General features: G+C 30.1%; 1 protein-coding gene across 2 annotated transcripts; it reads left to right on the forward strand.

Annotated features, from left to right (window-relative positions):
* Positions 1-15841: 15841 nt before the first annotated feature.
* Positions 15842-20196, forward strand: LOC124932428 (transcription factor BHLH42). Of its 2 annotated transcripts, none has more exons than XM_047473054.1 (8): positions 15842-16105; positions 16192-16377; positions 16891-17160; positions 17927-18023; positions 18125-18139; positions 18234-18290; positions 18382-19941; positions 20019-20196. In XM_047473054.1, exons 2-8 carry the CDS (start codon positions 16274-16276, stop codon positions 20097-20099), a joined length of 2184 nt encoding a protein of 727 aa, XP_047329010.1. In that variant the 5' UTR covers positions 15842-16105; positions 16192-16273; the 3' UTR covers positions 20100-20196. The 2 variants fall into 2 exon arrangements, with proteins under 2 accessions (XP_047329010.1, XP_047329009.1); XM_047473053.1 differs by having other exon boundaries at positions 15842-16077.
* The last annotated feature ends 298 nt before the right edge of the window (positions 20197-20494 follow it).

Consider the following 20494-nt stretch of genomic DNA (forward strand, 5'->3'; position numbering starts at 1 on the left):
GGCCCTATCTTGGGCCGTGTTCAAGAGAGACCTTATGACTCAATTCGGGCCATCTATACATGATACACCAATGAGACAGCTAATGAATTTAAAACAGGTTGGGTCGGTTCAAGAATATAACCTCCGGTACATGTCGATCTCTCAAAAGTTATTACATATGTCAAGGGACTACGTCATTGATTGTTATTTGTCCGGTCTAAGGGAAGAGATTGCGAACTGCATCAGGTTGCGATTTCCAGATTCTTTAAATGAAGCAATGGCCATGGCTAAAGTCCAAGAAGCAACATATCGGTCCTTAATGAGCAGTGGTAACTTGTACAGCGCTGAAGCATCATTTCTGCCCACGCCATCCAATATCAACACAGCCGGGCCGAGCACCAATACTGAATTCAAAAATTCATCATATGGGTCCTCTTCAAATGCAAACCAGGGCCATGTTAAGCAATTAGACTCAGCCTCAATGGATGAAAAGCGAAAGAAGGGTCTATGCTATTCTTGCAATGAAAAATGGCAACCAAACCATAAGTGTAAATCAAAGTTATTCATGGTCTCGGCCAATCAAGAAGATCAAGAACCTGACCAAGAACTTGTTTTGGATGATTTACCTTCATTGCTCGGCTCAAGGGATGAACCAGCCATATCCTTATATGCCCTGACCGGGTCTAAAGCCTTCCAAACGCTCCAGATTCTTGGCAAAGTTGGGAACCTGCCGGTAGTGATCTTGATCGATACAGGAAGCACCCACAATTTTATCAATAGCAGGATTTTGGAGAAAATAGACCACAAAAGCATAGCGACCCAGGTACAATCGGTTAGAGTGGTTGATGGATCTAATGTTTTATGTTCTAGTGTTTGCAAGGACTTGAAGTGGTCGATGGAAGGCAATGAATACCAAACAGAAATGAAGGTAATTTCCATGGACGGTTATGATATTGTGTTGGGAATTGAATGGTTGATTACTCTAGGCCCGTCTTCTTGGGACTTTGAAAAGCTGACCCTATCCTATGATAAGCAAGACAGAACCACGGTCCTAAAAGGGATTCCTCGGTCGCAGGCCAGTTTGATGCATGGAAACCAGATGGAAAAGACCTTAGATGAATATATTGTTGCTGCCAAAACGCAAGTAAAGAGTAAGCCCGAAGGCCAAACTGTTTCACTCGCTGCAATGACCTTGGAAGATATTCCTAATGATCTAATTAGAATGATCTAATTAGAAGATATGGCTCATTCGATGCTGTTGTTATGCTGGTTCGGGAAAAAGACTTGGCCTGGATTTTTGAGCCAAGTATGGAGTTTAATCGAAGTTTGAAGAAACTATTTTTGCATCAGGCGCTGGGAAAATTGCAGCAACCAAGGCCAGCTCTAAACACGAAAAAACTCGACCTTGGGTGCACAGAAATTCCAGAAAGGGGCGGAGTGGCAAGCGACCTGACAGCACAAAGGACCGCAAGGACCGGGCCAGTTCCACTACTGAAGCGATTCTGCCGAAAGTTTTTTGTGAAAATACGGTCTTATGCTGCGACTTTTGCTGAATGTGCCGAAGCCTTACCGAAGCAATAATTTTGAAGTTGAAGATACATATTAGAGGCTGACCAGTCCACGTTCTTTTCGTCGAGGGCGACGAATCTCGAAGGGGGGATTATGTTACGTGCGGCTCATCAAAAACCTCGGCCCTAAAATATTTTATTCATCCATCTCTCGGCCCAAGTGTGCATATGGGCCAGTTTATGTTTTTTTAAGGAATAATTCTGTTTTGTTTACTTTCTCTCTTATTTCTTTTGAAACCGAATTCTGTTATTTTGAAAGTTTGTTGTAACCGAATACTCTTGGGTAAACCAGCCTCTTTAAATGGTGATGCCTACCCCACTTTTTGGGGCTATGAATTGATATTTTGGAACTTGGTGTTTAAGTTATCTCTCGGCCCTCCTCCCCTTCTTGGACCGCTAGGTGTGATCTAGTGGTATTTCTCCCCTTCCCCTCGGCTCTTCTCTCCTTAACCTCAAATTCTCCTCTAATTCTATGTCCGCTGCGCTAGAGTGTTGAATTCCATCATCGGTCCCAAACATCAAGAACCCATTTCTTGAATTAAAGAACTTGAAAGGCTCGGCCATAATTAAAAGTCCTAACAGAATGAGACCTAGCTAGTGAAGACTGGTAATTAAGTCCGACTAGGAACGAACATCTGATGGAAATAAGGTAGGTAGGATGTGTTGAAGGCAGTTCTCAAATTCATAGGAAAAAAATTTCGAAGAAGAGCCTTCTCAAAAAATTAATGAAGGAACATAACTACATATTTTACTCGAGTTAAGAGCTTTGTGCTACTTGAAAGGGCGAATAAGACTTTGAGAATACAGACTTCGGGTAGAGAAAATTGAGACATGATTTGCACCAAGGCCATTATTATTATTATTATTAATTATAAATGTTGTTGTTATCATCTTCTCAAATGTTTTAGGTAATTAATTAGGTTAGGATTGATGGGCACTTAAATGTGTTGATTCAGAAATGACAAGTATCGGAGCCATGCATTATGGTGGTATATAGATAGTGGAGATGGAGTATATTTATGTAATTAGGTTATATACAAAATTAGGTTATTATTATTATTATTATTATATACATCACATCACCACCACCTCTCAAATAATCATATCATGATCAGATAATGTTCCATTCCCAAAAAGCAATTAAGAAAGATGTTCATTTCCAACCATTTGGACAATGGACAATAATCACCCGAATATGTTGCTGAAATCCAATTTCCAATGAAAATGGACATAGTAGACATCCAAATCATTTTCTTCCTGGTTGCTGTGATAAAAGAGAAATACCCAGTCACCTCTAACTATACTCCAATATTGTATTTGTTCAAATAATTTAACCAGAAAAATAAAAAATAAATAGAACCACTAACAGACAAAAACTAGTGTGGTCTCAGAAGATGTCATAGGGAGGGAGATCCACAATATTCCAATTTAAGAGGAGAAAAAAACGATAATATCATCCTTATTTTCAAATATTCTTCTATTTATTTATTTATTTATTGAATCTTTGGAATACACTTATACACCCACCATGTAACAACAACCAATTCAGCAATTTTCCAAAAGCATCCATCACCCACTCCATATTTATGATTTGTCAGTCCCAAATATTACTTATAAACCACACAATTTCCTTCTCTATAAATTATTCATAGATTAAAATATCACCATTAATTCTAAGACATTCATTAAAATGATCATTTGTTTTTTATTTTTTTTATCTTGATTCTGGCCTCAACCAACCCAGACCACCAATACATTCATAAAGTTGCATACATATAATAGTTTATTTTGAATCAAACATGAAAACCACTTTCCCTACCTCCAATACAAGTTTAACTATATATATTAATAGTGATAATAAACTCGTGAACAAATTCTTAAATAAAAGAAGTTATAACATCAAATAGAGGCACAATTTCCGACCTAGAACAACCCATACAAAAATATCAATTAAATTTGATACATTTTGACAAGCATATCCTAGAAGTATTGAAAATGAGTTTTGTGAACCACTTTAACCAATCTGACTCATATTTAGACTAAACTTAAAAGTTGTGCTATAGGAGTATAAAAATATCACAATTTTAGTCATTTGAATCTTTATCCTAAACGGATAATCATTTGTCTTTTTAATTTAACACTTCATTTTATTTATTTATTATTAATTTACTATATTTGTAATACTCTCTTTTTCCCGATCAATGAAAGTTGATTCTTTCCGGAAAACTGGAGGAGGACTTTCCTTAACCGAATTAGAGCCGACGGCTCAACAATTTTACAAAAAAGATTAATTATCTTGACTTTTAGAACTATGTAACTTACGAATTTGCCTATTGGATAAAGGGGATGCAAAAAATAACTAGGAATCAAAAACACTGAATGTGATAAACAAAGTAAGAAACATATATTTTATTATAATTATCATCTTCTTTGTTCTTCAACTTTTTTTCTCTTATTAAAGTAAAAATTAATTATCTAAGTTAAATAATTATTTTTTTTTTTTTTTGAGAAAACGGTTAAACCATTTCATTAAAATCTCAAAAGAGAGAAGATTAATAATTAAAGCTAGACAAACCATAACTATGATTAAAAGATAACAATCAAACGACCCTAAAGAAATTAATTAGTAGCCATCAAACATACGAAAAACAGAGATTACAAACAAAGATTAAAAATTGTATCAAATCCTAATTATCCCAATCAGGATTTTTATTTCCATACTAACTTGATGTTTCAACAAGTTGTCTTCCTCTTCCCCTTGTCCTTCTTCTTGTAACGAAAGAGGGGTGAACTGATGATGATGAGTACTGCCTATTCTCATTTTGATTTTTTTTTTCCTTTATATGAACCCGTTCTAATTTGATGAAAAAAATTATTTTTCAGGAATTCTGAGTTTTTCACCTTATTGTTCTCAACTTAAATTTCAAGATCATTGTCTTTATTTTCTTCAGTTTCAGCTTTAGAATCCTCAGCAATTTTGGATTCCTCTATATCAACTTTAGAATTCTCTTATTCCTCTTGATTAGTCTGAGTATCTTCCTCTCTGTTTTCATCAGCAATCACTTCAACTTGATTGGATTGAGAAACCTCAACTATCTCTTCAATATAATTAGGTTGAGGTTCCACCTCCTTCATCGTACTGTTTTCGTCTTGTACATAATTTTCTTTATTTTCTGTTTCTTGATCTTTAACCACATTTTTCTCTTTGATAATAAGTACCTCTGTTTTATTTTCCTGCATCTTTACTTTCTGTCCTTTATAAATTTTTTGATTTTCTTCCTTAGCCAAATTACAATTTGGGCTTGAATATTGGAAGGTATTACAGAAAGTGCATATGTATGGACTCCACTCATAAGTGATTTCCATTACAGTAGATTTTCTTTTTCTGTCTACTACTGTCATATTATTCGGTAATGTGTGCTTTTAGGATGCACCTCAATGTTAATCTAGCAAATGATAGGTGCTCTCCTCCTTTTAGTAATTGGGTCCATGTATAATGACGTACCCAATAAACCTGCAAAATGACTAAGAGCTTCTACATTATACATGTGTGTAGGGATATTCCAAAGTTTGAACCATATCTGAGCTGTTTCTTTAGGCTTGCTTAATAGGTTCAAATCTTCAGACCATCTTTCCAACTTCATGTAGTTGGATCCAATATATGTATGCCCATTTTCCAGAATTTCATCCAGTATTGATCCTTTCTTAAATTCCAGAAAGTAGAGATCATGTACATTCGCTGAAATTTTCTTCAATCCCTTTTCCTCTCATTGCTTCATAAGTATCTATTTGGTGACTATGAAAGAAACTCTATTCTTTCCTATGTAGTTTCCCACCACTACATTTTTCCATTCCCGAACACAATTTTCTTCTACTATCAGTTTAAATTCAAAAGGATAATTCAGTACCTCCACTTTTGTCTGTACATTGCTCAAGTAGATTTTTCATTTGTATGCATGATTTTCAACCTTTTTTCCAATGTTGTTCCAGACTTCATTGATTTTCTATGTAGAATTATTTCTGATAGTATAAGTCTTTGATTTATGAGCATTCATTAACTCCCTCATTGTTGCAACAGACCATTTTACTATCACTTCATATTCATCTTTTTGAGTAAATTCCAGTTTTGGAGATGGTGAATGTTAAGTTGGACGGTTGTGTTTTGTATTTTCTCCTTATTGAGTACAATCTCTCCTTTCTTAGCATGCATCAGGAGTTTGGTGGTTTTGTTTTTTAGTCCAAATTAATTTTCCCTTTAATTATACCCTATCATCCAAACTCTTTCTTTCTTCTCCTTGATCCTTGCATTATTTTTCAAAGGTTTTTGGGCAGCAATTGGGTCTTTGTTGATTTCCTACACTTTTTTGTTAATAATTTTTTCAGCTATTTTGTTCAGTTCCTTCTCTACAGTTTCTTTGACTCCTTTAAGAACAAAATCCTCCACTTCTTTTGGCTTGTTGTTTTTTCCTTTTACCCATATTCCAATAAGACTTCAGAACAGGGGATTAAAGTTAGAACAACAATTTTGAAACAATCTTATTCAAACCCTAGACGATTTTTACCGATGTACCGAACATGTCAGACATACCTATCGTGCTGATCGTTCCATGCGTGCCGACGATCTTTACTCCGATCACGTTTCCCGTAACCGACTACTAAATCAACTGAATCACGCAACCGAACAACTGTGCCAAACGTACCGATTGGGCCAAACGTGTTGACGATCTTAATTTTGACGCGATTCTTGATTGAATATGAGAATGTGCACGTATTTGGGGAAGAAATTCAAGATATCATTGCTTTGAAAATCATATGGAACTTTTAAAACATCATGAGATGATTGAGAATGGATGAGTGTGAGTTATCTTCAGAAATAATTAAAATATTTTTATAACTAATAAATTTAACATTGTTTAAAAATAAAACAAAGATATTTTAGTACTATATTTATTTGAATATTTAATTGAAAAAATGATCAATAATATATTCAGAATTATATATATTAAATTCAAATAATTGTTTGTCAAACAAGGCCTTAGTTATTTGGGCTTTATAGTTTATTCCGCCCAACATGTCATTAATAAGAACAGCTCAATTTAAAGTTTTCAACAATTAGGTAGTATCAATGGTCCACATCATTGAATTGATTTGATAGTTATAATTTATTGTTTTTTTTAGAGAAAAATAACTGATTTAAAATTAAATATTTCATCTTTTGCTCTACAAATCATTATTTAGTTATTTATATATATAATTATGCTTAATTTTTAAAGTGTTCGGATTGCCGGGTCGAGAGCTGTGGTTAATTTGAATATATATGTGAGAGTAAATGGATACTTGGGTCGGATTGTGGGTTGACCCGCCTAAAAACTTAAAACGGTTAAAAATAAAATTAAAAATGTTATCACATTTTACCGTAATACTTTTTTCACGATTTTTTTATATCATTACTCGTGCAAATACACGAAATACATGCTAATTTTTTTAAAAGTCTAAGCAAATAACAACAATATCCAGCAAAATTAAAAACAATAATATTTAGCAAAAATTAAAAACAAATAACAACATAAATTTTATATTGCTATATAACTTAAGGATGACACCTGAGTATATTTATATTCTTAATAAATATCTTAAACAAACTATAAAGTTGTTTAGAAAAATAATAAAGTAAGGATGTCTAATGTCTAATATCTCGGAATTTTAAAAGTGTTTGATTTTATTTTTATCATACTGTTTTAAAGCTTGGTTCAAATAGTAATTCATGTGTGAGATTCATTTTAAAATGAAATTAAGTTGAAGGTTGATACCCTTAACATATAGGCCTATTTGGATGTTACATCTGAAACTGAATTTGAATAAACAAAAATATTATTAAATTTGTTAATATATATCTAATTAAAAAAAAATATATAAGAACCTTGTTTCATCTAAATTAATAAATATTAAATATTAAAAAAAATAGTTTTTAAGTAAATTAAAAAAATATAAATTGCCAAGCTACAGGTCGAGTTTCCAAACAAGGCTTCGGTAGTGTTTGTTTTCCTATTTTTTTTATTTAACAGTTTAATTTATGAATCAAACTTGTGATTTTTGATTTATTAGTAATTATTTTTGTCATTATTTTGAATATTATATTTTTTTAATTAAAAAGAACTAACTTAATACACTCGTAGACGAAAGACCAAGTTCACCTTAAAATTAAGGATAAATATACCATATATTGTAATTCATTTCTAGAGAATAAAAAATTTTCAATTCATTCTTTTTAACAAAAACAAGTAAATTGTTGAGAAATTTAACTATACTTTTAAATATTATAAATAAAGCATTAATTAAATTAATAATTCGTTTATAATTAAAATAACTTTATGACATTAATTTATTTGAACTAAAACATATTATTATACAGTATATTGAAGAGTTTGTAACACGTGCAAGAAATATTGGACAATCAGGTTATATTATCTTTTGATATTTTTGTGAAAGTCACGTGCAGGTTTTATAGTGACTAAATTCAAGCTACCTTTACAAGTTAATCATTATTTATATTTAAAATTCATATATATAAATTATATTGTTTTAATTAACCAATATATTTAATTCCAAAAATAAACTCTGATAAAAATAATAATAATTATATATATATATTTTTTTAAAATATGATAATAACTAAAAGTATTTATTATATTATACATGCATATTCTTTATAATTCTTAGGCTAGCTCAATTGTTTGTATAAGAGTTAATTTTTGTAAAGAACAAATTAGGTTCAAATGGCATAATAATTAAAGAGTAAATAATTTTAAAAGATAATTGTTATTGTAAATACTTTATAAAATATCTAGAAGAGAATAGACAAATAAGGGAAAAAAATAATTTTATAAACAAAGAAGAGAAAAGACAAAATAAGGGTAAAGTAAAAAAAAAGGTCAACTATGGTAATGATAAAGAATGAATGACCGGTGAGAAAGTTAGGAAGCTTCAACTAATTTTTTTTGAAGGAAATTGACTGGGAATTCTGATCATTAACATGATCGATTGTTTTAAAAATAAATCAAGTGTCGAGAGTCTATTATAAGACCAAATAGTCGCCTTGGACCAGCTCCTCCTCGGACAATTGAGGTCGATCCTCTGTTACGGGAATCCTCGGATGCTCCTTGGATTACATAAACTTGTAAAAAATCATAGGATAATTTGAATTTCAAAGTTGTTACTAGTTAAGAATGATATAATTATGTAACGTGCTAAATTCATTCAAATAAAATAATTATAAATAATAGTACAATACAAACATGAATATGTGGAGATTCTAAAAAAGATACTGACGTTAATTTTTTTTCCTTTAAAAATAAAAGTTAGATTCCATTTTTCTCATCATATGATTTTCACATTTAATAAAATATATAAAATATGCACGTGATACTCACCAGCTCATTCTTAACCTTACATGTCTATATAACTACTTTAAAATTTGGATTATATATATATATATAGTTTGAATTATTTGAAGTTTTGTTTTGTGGCTACAAAATGTTTGTCTTTTTATTTAAACCTATTTTTTTTTATTCTATTTAATTTGTTTGTTACATCTATGCATGTAATTAATGATATTTATGGACACATTTTTTTTAAAATTAAATATTCTTTTCGAGATATTTTAAATTGTCAAAAATGATTTTAGGGACAAAATGTGTTTAATGTACATATCAAAATTAAAAGACAAAAGGTCTATTAAAATCCACAACCAATGATAATGTCACATGACTCACATCTAGAGCAAATTACTAAGTGAAAAAGACCAATTTACTAAGCAAAAAAATATTTAAAAAAATATTGTATATTCTGAGGAAAATTTTACAAATAAATTTACCAATTTTTTTTTTAAAATAAATTAGTGACTTCATTAGAACTTAAACTTATAGAGGATGTTTTCTTGCTGACATATAAAATGTTAACATAATAATCAAAACTCCGTGAACTTGAACTAATATTTGAATTTTTACGTGAAATACATATTAGACTCTTTAAATAGTGGAAGAACAATAATTAAGAGGACGTCTTCCTGGAGGTAAGTAATTAACTCAAAGATTCGGTCCTAGTTTTTACTGCATCAAAAATTAATAAAAACTGTTATTTTTTCAAATAAAAATTCAATTTAATTCTATTCTTTCTACCTTTTCTCAATTCTTCTATAAGTAGAAACTGAAGAAAGTAAAAGAAAATAATGCCATTCAATTGCCTATTCAAAATGACAGAATGAGTAGCACAAAATAAGAGGCAGAGTCCGGACTTTTTACTTCTTAATTTGATTGTAATATTACTATTTAAATTAAATTAAATTGTTTTTTTAATTCACGACTTTCCTCTCCATAATATATTCATTCGCGATTTCGATCCCGGTAAGTTGTCACGATCGACCGATCCCGGTAAGTTGTCATTCACGATTTTATCTTTAACTCTGAACGAATAAACGCCACTCTACAATGGACTCGTGTCTTTCGGGTTGCAACAACTTATATGAGATCAAAATTTTAAATGTATGTGCAAGGGAGGGGAAGTCAAAGGGGATGATAATTAATTTTATATTTTAAAATTTAAATATCATTTTATTTAAGTAAGTGATAAATTAATTAATTAATATATATATATATATATATATATCACATAAAAGTAAGAAAATTTATATCAAATAGTTAAAATTGTCATATTTTCACAAACCTAATATTATACCACTTAAACTTCGAATCTAATTTGATAAAAACTATAAATTTTATAAAAAATAAAACCATCTAACTTTAATGCAATCAAATGCATATACTGAATTTTAACGGCTGTAACATAATTCCAGTTTGTGCCTACATTCAATTAATTCAAGCATAATAATTAAATTATTTTTCGAATTTTACCTCAATGATTTGTTTGAATTCAAAGCAAGCATGAGAGAGCATTAATTAACAATTATAAGATATTTCAAATACTTGTGTCTTCTCAATGTAAAATATTTATACTGTACTCTTTTATTTATATATATATATATATATATATAAATAATAAAAAAGTTAATCAGATTTTATAAGTCACTCATTTATTATTATTATTATCATTAAATATTAACAACTCTTATTTATATTATATTAAATTAATTAAAAAAAAAGTTAAAGCAAATTTATATATTATAAATAATTAAATTAAAATATTACTATATATAGAAAACAGATATTGTAAGATATTGTAGTTTATGATTTGTTAATTTTAAAAAATTAGTTGATTATTCAAGAAAGAAAATTAGTATCAACCTAATAAAAAACTATATTATATTAATAAAGGTTCATTTTTATCCTTAAAAACTAAATAATAAATTATAAATATTAATTTCGAATTTCGAATTAATCATACGGATTGAGTTGACATTCCAAATTGAAACCAATCTATATATCACCAATAATTGTGTCATCTCCCACCCTCTATCCTATAATATAAGCAAATTAAATAATTAATTAAAATTTATTTCATCAATAACATTTATGGCCTTGTTTGGAAACTTACTTAATTAGTTATATAATAGGCTATTTTCAAATAACTTTGTATGTTTTAGATTATTAAAAAAACAATTATTTAGATAAAACATAGCAAAGGCTTAATACAATGAAAAACATATTCTTATATTTGGTTGTTAATTTATTGTTATAATTGATAAAAAAAAATATTAAATAAAATAATAAGTTATTTAAGATTATCATTAATTATTAGGTACAAGATAAGATAAGAAAGTAAAATATTAGGAGTGAAAAGAATTCCAACTGCATATGTGTGCGGCAATAAACAACAATAATATTAATGGACTTAAATGTATGTATGTATGTATGCTAGCTATATGCATCCCCAATGAGAAACGTCAATTAATTAATTATGAATCAGATTTAATTGTTTATTAAGATAATGGGAGAAGGTATAAAGGATTTAAGACTATAATAACTCAATTTACTATTTAAAACTAAGGTTTAAGACTCTCTAATAATTCAATTTACTATTTTTTTAAAAATATTTTTTAACTATATAAAATCATATATCTCTAATTTCAATTTTTAAATTTGATAAACCATTTAATATTTTCATTTTAAGAATTAAAATAAGAATTAAATTAAAATTATAATGTAATCCAATCAAACGCAATGTTATAGTCTCAATTCCACTTTTTTTAGTTCGGAAATTTAATTTCAAATAATTTTTTTTTATATTTTTTGAAATAATCGTTTAAAACACAATTAAATTTCTTAATCGATAATCTTTTTTTTTTTTATTTAGAATGTTAAAATATCGACCCAATGTCATTTTTTTTAATTTAATAAGTTAACATGTTTTTTTTTATTTAAGAAGTTAATATATTGACCTGATATTTTATTTTTGAATTTAGGAAGTTAAAATATTGAACTGATATTTTTTTAATCTATTAAATTAATTAAATTAAAATGTTAAATAAATATTTTATTTAATAAAAATCAAAACTTAAAAAAATATCTTTACACTCTTGAAGTATTATAATTGGTTGTGTCAAACAAATATTTTAATAAAATATATAATATATATTAAAATTATTTTTATTATATTTTTTTTTCATAAATAGGAATTAAAATTAAATTATAATTTTATAATTTTTTCAGACACATGAATTGAATTATATTTTAATGTCAATTTTATGTTAAAATTAAAATTTTAATTTCAATTCCAATTCTACTTATCCAAATAACCCTAAAATAAATATAAAAAATACTCGTTTAGGGTTACAACTCACACATATATTTTGATCACCTTAACTAAGTTGGTTTTGGGTGCCATGGTAATTGAAGGGTACAAAATGATAAAAAGTATCTCAAAATTTCCATTTCTTAACCTATTATTCATAATTTTCTTATTTAAATTATTTTTGACAAAATTTATTATTATCACTATTTGTGTGTACTATCAAAATAAATAAATGTGGATGCATGTAAGTGGATAGATTGCAATTAATAGATAATCATGACCAACTAGCGGATCTAAGTTAGGGATGCGGTAGGTTCAAGTTTACTTATTTTTTTTATATAATAAAATAAAGTTAAATTACTCCATAATTTCTATTTTTTCAATTTATTTCATTATTCTACAAAATATTTAATTAAATTTTCTCTTTTATTATTTAAGTTCACCCTCACTTCAACTCTAAGTCATGAAACCGCGTATGTACTAACTTATTTATCTAATGGTTTAGAGTTAAATCAACTATTTTGCGAAGTTGATACAAAATTTATAGATAACAAAATATGATGTTACTAAGTAAGCTTGTCTTCATTTTTTTTAGTTGACTTATTTGGTATCAACTTTTAACTGATTTCACAAGAGTTTAAGCCAAAATTTTCCACTATACCACCATTGAAACAAGCCTGAGTACAATATATAGTTAAAAAATACATAAAAAAATAATTTAAAAGTCCATTATACCACCGTTTATTTAATATCCCTTGTTCATTAACTATCTCTCCCCATACCTGATAACTCTTGGATAGCTATATATCACCACTCATTAATATCAACCTCCAATTCAACCTCCAACTCTCTGTCGGCGCAACCATTTTCAAGACATGTATGTTTAAATGTAAAAAAAAAAATTTATGTTATTCATGTGAGGTTTCTTGGATATGCATAGTACTCTTTAGTTAGTTTTCGAGACATTACATTTATTTTTATCTTTGTTATTCTACACAATCGGCTATCTACAAAAATTGATATGATGATGAATGGTTGGTTGCTTGGTTCTAGATTATGTTTATATGTACCCTTACCGATAGAGATTCATATTTATTGTGCATGAGATAATATTGAAGTTGAAATAATAAATGAATATATTTTGAAGCAAATAATTTGTGGAGAGGAGGACTTAGTCAATCCATTGACATTGACAGTATGAACAAAATATATTACTTTTTATTTGTTAATTTTATGAATTTATCTTAATTATGTTTTTTTATTTTTATTATAAATGTACATAAAAAAATGTATTGAATTTTGGTTGTAGTTATATAATTATACAGAATTTAAATATCAACAAAATGTTTTTCTTAATTTTCGAATTATAAATTAAATCTATTCAATTTTAATAATAATTATGTCTTCATTATAAATTTTATTTAAAATTGAGAGAGAATAAATTAATTGATCCCTATGCACAAACTAAGAATAAATAAATAATGATAACAAAGGTAAAATGGTAAATCATACTTTTTTTATCAAATAAAAAAAATCACTTTTTTTTTTACAATTATTAAAGGTTATTAGAATTGTAGTTTTGATTGTAAAATACAAATCTTACCATAGGAAATCACAATTCACAAATGCTTTGGAATGGAAAATTTTGAATAAGAGAAAATTATATGACAAAATTAGCCTTGGTCTTGAAACGGAGAAAGAATAAAAATGTAATTATTATTATTTTTATTTTACTTTTTCACTTTCATGTGAAAGAAAGAGGGACATATCCCGAGATAGGAGTGGTGATCTTTTTTTTTTTATCAAGTGTTATATTTTTATATAATATGACAATGAAATAAATTATCTAATTTGTTTTAAAAAAAATCATCATATAATTAACCAAAATATAATCTATTATTATTATTATTATAAAACTGGTAAGTCATTTTATCTGTTTATTATTTTTAGGAAGTGTGACATTTAAATTTAAAGTAAAACTTTTGTAATTGAACTATCTACCCCTTTATATAATTTATTACAACACAATTTTGGAATCAATTTTAGAAACTATTTTATTTATCATTAAGTAATTATGTTGACATATATAAAAGTATTGTTTTAATATTCACTTTTATTGGAATTTATGTTACTAAAAGTAATGTTAATAATGTGTGACATGTGTTTATTGAAATGTCAATATTTTAATAAATAATTCGACTTTTCATTAACGCCACTAAGTCGTACATATGACGTCTTAGTAAGTAAAAGTTCAAAAATACAATATCTGTTATAGTAAAATAAAATTCGATTTGAAATGAGCTAGCAATCCTTTCCTTTGACGATGTCCCAAAAGCTACCAAATCAAAGAAGAATGCTCTAATTCAATTCCGGATCAGCAACAAAATGCAACTGATAGTTTGAGCTGTCAATGTCCGACTTCACATAACATAGACAAATGTAAGATTGTTTCGTCACCCTTCTGGCACAAACAGCCCCCAATTGGCGAGGTTTACCCCTTAGGCATATATCGATTTGTTCCATGTATGAGAGAAAATTAACTAACAAGAAGGAAAACGAGATAGGGAACTTCATATTATTTTCCATGAATAAACATTCGAGTTACACCTTATAAGAAAAGAGTAACAAGCAACAATTAAATTGAAAGAAAATAAAAATTATAATGAACTAACTTGATATTGTGGTAACCATGCAAATATAAAAGAATTAAAAACTAGGGCGTGATTCTAGGACAAGTTAAAACCTTTTTTCCATTTAATCACTTGTTACTAAATTTAGTTGCAACTAACTTGATTGTTGTAGTACTAATTTTTTGTTTAGGCAGCTAGGCTAAATCTACTATTAAAATATGTATTGTTGTATACTAGCTTTTTTTCATTTAATCACTTGTCACTTCTTGCTTTTATTTATTTATTTATGTAGAAATTGTGGCTACTAATTATGCAAAGTGTACTAACACCCTAAAACACACACACACACAACTCACAAAGAATATCAAGATATAAAACATTACCTCCCAAATCAAATCCATCTGCAAATTAAGAACTATAACAATTTATTAATTAATACTAAAAAATAAGCTCAATTAATTCAAATATACATATCAAGAACTATTTATTCGATAATAGTAATTAACAATACAAACTACATGGATTTGTGCCAATTAAAGAAATTCTTTTGTACCCTTTGAATGATTCCATCCATATATATATATATATTGAAATGAGTTTAAAATCCACTTATATGTCAGAAATTGTCAAAAAATAGTAAACCAAACAAGGCCTTGTGAAAAATCTAGTGTCTCAAAGTCTCAACTCCCAGTCTTAGGTAAGTGTGATTAACACCACCTAATCTCTGATTAATGTTAAAATAATAATACAAAGAATGAAGGCACGTGCTATAGAAGAAGAAGAAGAAGAGAGATGAATATGCCAACTAACAAATGGACGATTTATATTGGCCGGCAACACTGTCAGGTAAACCAACCAGTCAATTATAACTAATTCATCTCTTTTCTTTTCATCGATCCATCCATCCATCCTCAAGAAACCCTAACTAGCTAGCTATCTTGTATACTCATCTATATATTTTCCCAAACCTAACCAACTTTCTTCGATTATCGATTCTTGGATCTCAAACTCGATCTAACAGTACTAACAAACATGGCATTAAACTCATGCACGGATATATAATATTTCTTACCATTCACCACTCAATCTTCAAAGTCTTCGTCTTCATCTTCTTCTTCACCATCATCATCATCATCATCTACCTCCCCTCACCTGCAAGTCTTTCACTTTCTTAAGCCTTCAGTTAAAACCCTAATTAATTTCACATGTTTGAATTCTCGATCTCACCTTTTTTCTTTTAATTAATTAATTTCCCTTTTTCTTTTCAGATAAATCAGTACCCATTTTTCCTGGACATCTCACAACTATTTCCCAGATAGAAAAAACCCAAGTTATATATATTTCTTACCGATGGCGGCGCCACCTAGCTCCGGCCTGCAGAGAATGCTACAGACGGCGGTGCAGTCTGTTCAATGGACTTATAGTCTTTTCTGGCACCTCTGTCCTCAACAAGGGTAACTCTAATCATCTTAATATCTCACTCAAACTCATAATTCTATTGTTTTTTTCTTTTCATAAAAAAAAAAAAAAAAGAAGATAAAATCTTTTTAATACCCATTTCATATTATTCATCACAATATTTTTATGATGTTTTTTTTTCTGAGTATAAAAAAAATGAATTAAATCATAGGGATGTTGATGATATATGTCGAGTTTTCATAGTTTACCCTACTATAAAGTTTTACTGTTTAGATTTATAATTTTTGCATTCTTAATTATGAATTTTTTGAAATGTGAAAATTAATAACACTGAATTTTTTAGTTGTTTCTTTCATGTATATATTTTGCTTTATCTAAATATATGTGTGTGTAAATTTTAACAACTATCCTTTTGCTATATCGTTTTCACCATAAATTGATCACTATCATTGTACAAACGTTTGAATCAAAGAACACTTGTCTCTTTCTTTCTAAATTGAACAATTTATAAGATGAAAACAAATGAACTTTTTATTTATTGTTGTTAGGATTCTAGTATGGGGAGATGGGTACTACAACGGAGCGATTAAGACGAGGAAAACTATACAACCCATGGAAGTGAGCGCAGAGGAAGCGTCTCTACAAAGAAGTCAACAGTTAAGAGAGCTTTACGAGTCGCTTTCTGCCGGCGGCAGCCTCGGGGAGCCGAGCGGCCAGCAGGTCCGGCGACCATGCGCCGCATTGTCGCCGGAGGACTTGACGGAATCGGAATGGTTCTATCTCATGTGTGTTTCCTTCTCCTTTCCTCCTGGTGTAGGGTAAGCATTAATTATTTAATTACTATAAAAGCTTTCACTTTCATTTAAATGTCAATATAATAAATATCATTTTTAACTTTAGCTAGTTTAATATCTCTATCGTTGTTAGTTGGAGGTGGCTAATGAGTTTCTCAATTAAATGCTGGTCCATATATACATTTACTTGTTCAAAAATTTCAAATTTAAAAAAAAAAAAAATTACTATTTTACAGTTTTTTATCTTTGAAAGAAAAAAAAGGTAGAGAAAAGTTTTGGATATGATGCATTAATTTAAGCCTTTTTTGTGTTTGGCTATTTTGGTGCATGGAATCATTAACCGCAGTAAAACGATGGCTCTATCTTTAGAAACTCTTTGTATTTGACCAGTTTCTCTATCTCCTGTCCTGTCGTTAACAATATTAACTTTTTGTATATATATATATATATAAATAATATATAGTGGAAGTAGTTATAGTAATTAAGTTAATATTAGATCTGAAATTCCCATGTAAAGTAAATTAAAGCAGATGCTTTGAGAATCTTCAAAATTTTTAAGAATTTCTTGTGACCGTTTGTCTATTGTCCTATTTATATATGAACTCTTTTTCTCTCTATTTAATGTTAAAAGGACCATCTAAATACATTTGTTTTCTTACTGAATGTACTTTTACATTTACCGGCCCGGTTGCATTAATAATTTGTTGTACTTTATTTATTTATTTATAAAAAAATTCAATTACAAACTTTTTTTATTTTTTATTCTAATAAGAATAAAATGTGTATATAGATTACCAGGCAAGGCTTATGCAAAGAGGCATCATGTTTGGCTCACCGGAGCAAATGAGGTTGATAGCAAATTCTTCACTAGAGCTATTCTTGCCAAGGTACGTATTATAAATTATAATTAATTGATCAACCTTTTTAATTATTTATTCTTCTATTATCTGACTTTTTTTTTACTATTATGACATGCATGGAAATTCAGAGCGCTCGCGTACAGGTTAATTATATAATTAAGCTTTTCCTTTATTTTAAATTCAGAATATCTATTTATTTATCATTTTGCTAATATATATATCTTAATTAATTTACAGACAGTTTTGTGTATTCCTTTGTTTGATGGTGTGGTTGAGTTTGGCATCACAGAAAAGGTAAAAAAAATTTATATATTATTGAAAGAAGTAAATTTAATTTGTAGTTTGATACAAGGAAACAATATAATTTGGTTGATAATTTATTTAGGTAAAAGAAGATCTGGCACTTGTACAACATTTAAAGACTTTCTTCAATGACTATCAAAAAGGCCACCACCTTCCACCGCCCAAGCCGGCTCTATCCGAGCAGTCCACCTCCAACCCCGTCAACTCGTCTGACCACATCCGATTCCATTCCCCTCCTCTCCCTGCCATGTACGCCCCGGCTCAGGATCAGCAGGAAGAAGACGAGGATGTTGACGACGAAGAAGAGGACGATGAAGAGGAAGATGAGGAGGAGGAAGAAGAAGACGAAGGAGATACCGGCTCAGAGCTTGAGGCAAACAACCTCCGAGCCATTGTGAATATCGCTGAGGTAGCCGAGCCGAGTGAGCTCATGCAGTTGGAGATGTCGGAGGATATACGTCTCGGATCACCGGACGAGGTTTCTAATAATCCATTGGAGTCTGACTTTCAACTCCTAGGCATGGGGTCTGCTGGGGCGGTCGCGAACTCTATTGATGATCAAATTCGAGTTGATTCGTTCAGAACCGAGTTAGCTCGGAGATGGCCACTTGTACATGATCAATCTTTGGGAAGGAGTAACCTAATTCCTGAACATGATGATGGTCCGCCACTCGGTTTGGAATTAGAATTAATGCACGAAGACACACATTACTCTCAAACGGTATCAACCATACTCAACCACCAATCGAACCGGTGGTCGGACTTGTCACCGTCATCATCCACGGTCCCCGGATTAAACCTCCCGTACTCGTCGCAATCATCGTTCTTCAAGTGGACAAACCGGTCCGACCTCCACCACAACTCAAACTCGAAATCCCAGTTTTTTCTCAAGTACATCCTTTTCACCATTCCCCAACTCCACACGAAAAGTAATATTAAGGAAGATAACTCGTCCTCTCCGCGTGGCGGCACCGGAGACATATCAACTCGTCTTCGCAAGAGCGTTTCTCAAGACGAGCTCTCCGCTAGCCATGTCATGGCCGAGCGTCGTCGAAGGGAGAAGCTTAACGAGCGTTTCATCATCCTCCGATCCCTAGTTCCCTTCGTCACTAAAATGGACAAAGCATCCATCCTCGGGGACACAATCGAGTACGTAAAACAATTGAGAAACAAAATCCACGAACTGGAGGCGGATACACATAAATCCGAATCCGAGAACCGGTCTAGATCATCAGGAGAGCAGCCACAAATCACGTCAAGCAATGGACAATCACAGAATCTCTTGATCAAGACCGGTTCAGAGCTGCGATCATCCCGGGGTGGTGTCTCTGCTCCGGTAGTATCAGACAAGAGGAAGATGAGGATGGTGGAGACAAGCGGAGGAGGAGTCATTAGGTCCAAGGTAGTGGATTCGCCGCCGGATCCAGCTCCTACGCCGCCGCCGCCACAGCCAGCTCCGGGTGTAACGTTACAGGTGCAAGTTTCGATAATTGAGAACGACGGCCTGGTGGAGCTCCAATGCCCATATCGGGAAGGGCTTCTGTTAGACGTGATGGTCACTCTCCGGGAGTTGCGAGTGGACATCGTCACAGTTCAATCGTCGTTGACCAACGGTATATTCGTCGCAAAGATGAGAGCCAAGGTAACTAATTAATTATATAAATCTTATTATTCCAATGAGGTTGTTATATAACTAATATATGATTATGTAATTTTCAGGTGAAGGAAAATGGAAATGGAAAAAAAGCAAGCATAACGGAAGTGAAGAGAGCAATAAACAGAATAATACCACAATGTTAAGTCCATGCATGCTAACTATTGTCATTATATATATTTATATGTGTAAACTAATTAAGCAATTTACTTTGTGACGGTACTAATTAATTAATTCCTAATATATATATATATATATATATATATATATATATATATATATATATATATATATATATATATATATATATATATATATAGTTGTGTACTAGCTAGGCTACTCCTAGTTTGGCATTGGACCCGTGATTGTCGATCGACGAGATAAATAAATAAATGAAGGGAAATGTTTATTAATTAGCTAGCTAGTTATAAGATTAATAATTTGTAATGCAAAACTTGCTTTATTATATATGTGATAAGGGTTTTGTTTTAGCTAAGTATAATTAACATTAATTGTTTGATTTCATCCCTTCTTTATTTTA

The sequence above is a fragment of the Impatiens glandulifera genome, chromosome 3 (assembly GCF_907164915.1).
Source record: "Impatiens glandulifera chromosome 3, dImpGla2.1, whole genome shotgun sequence".
NCBI lineage: Eukaryota > Viridiplantae > Streptophyta > Magnoliopsida > Ericales > Balsaminaceae > Impatiens > Impatiens glandulifera.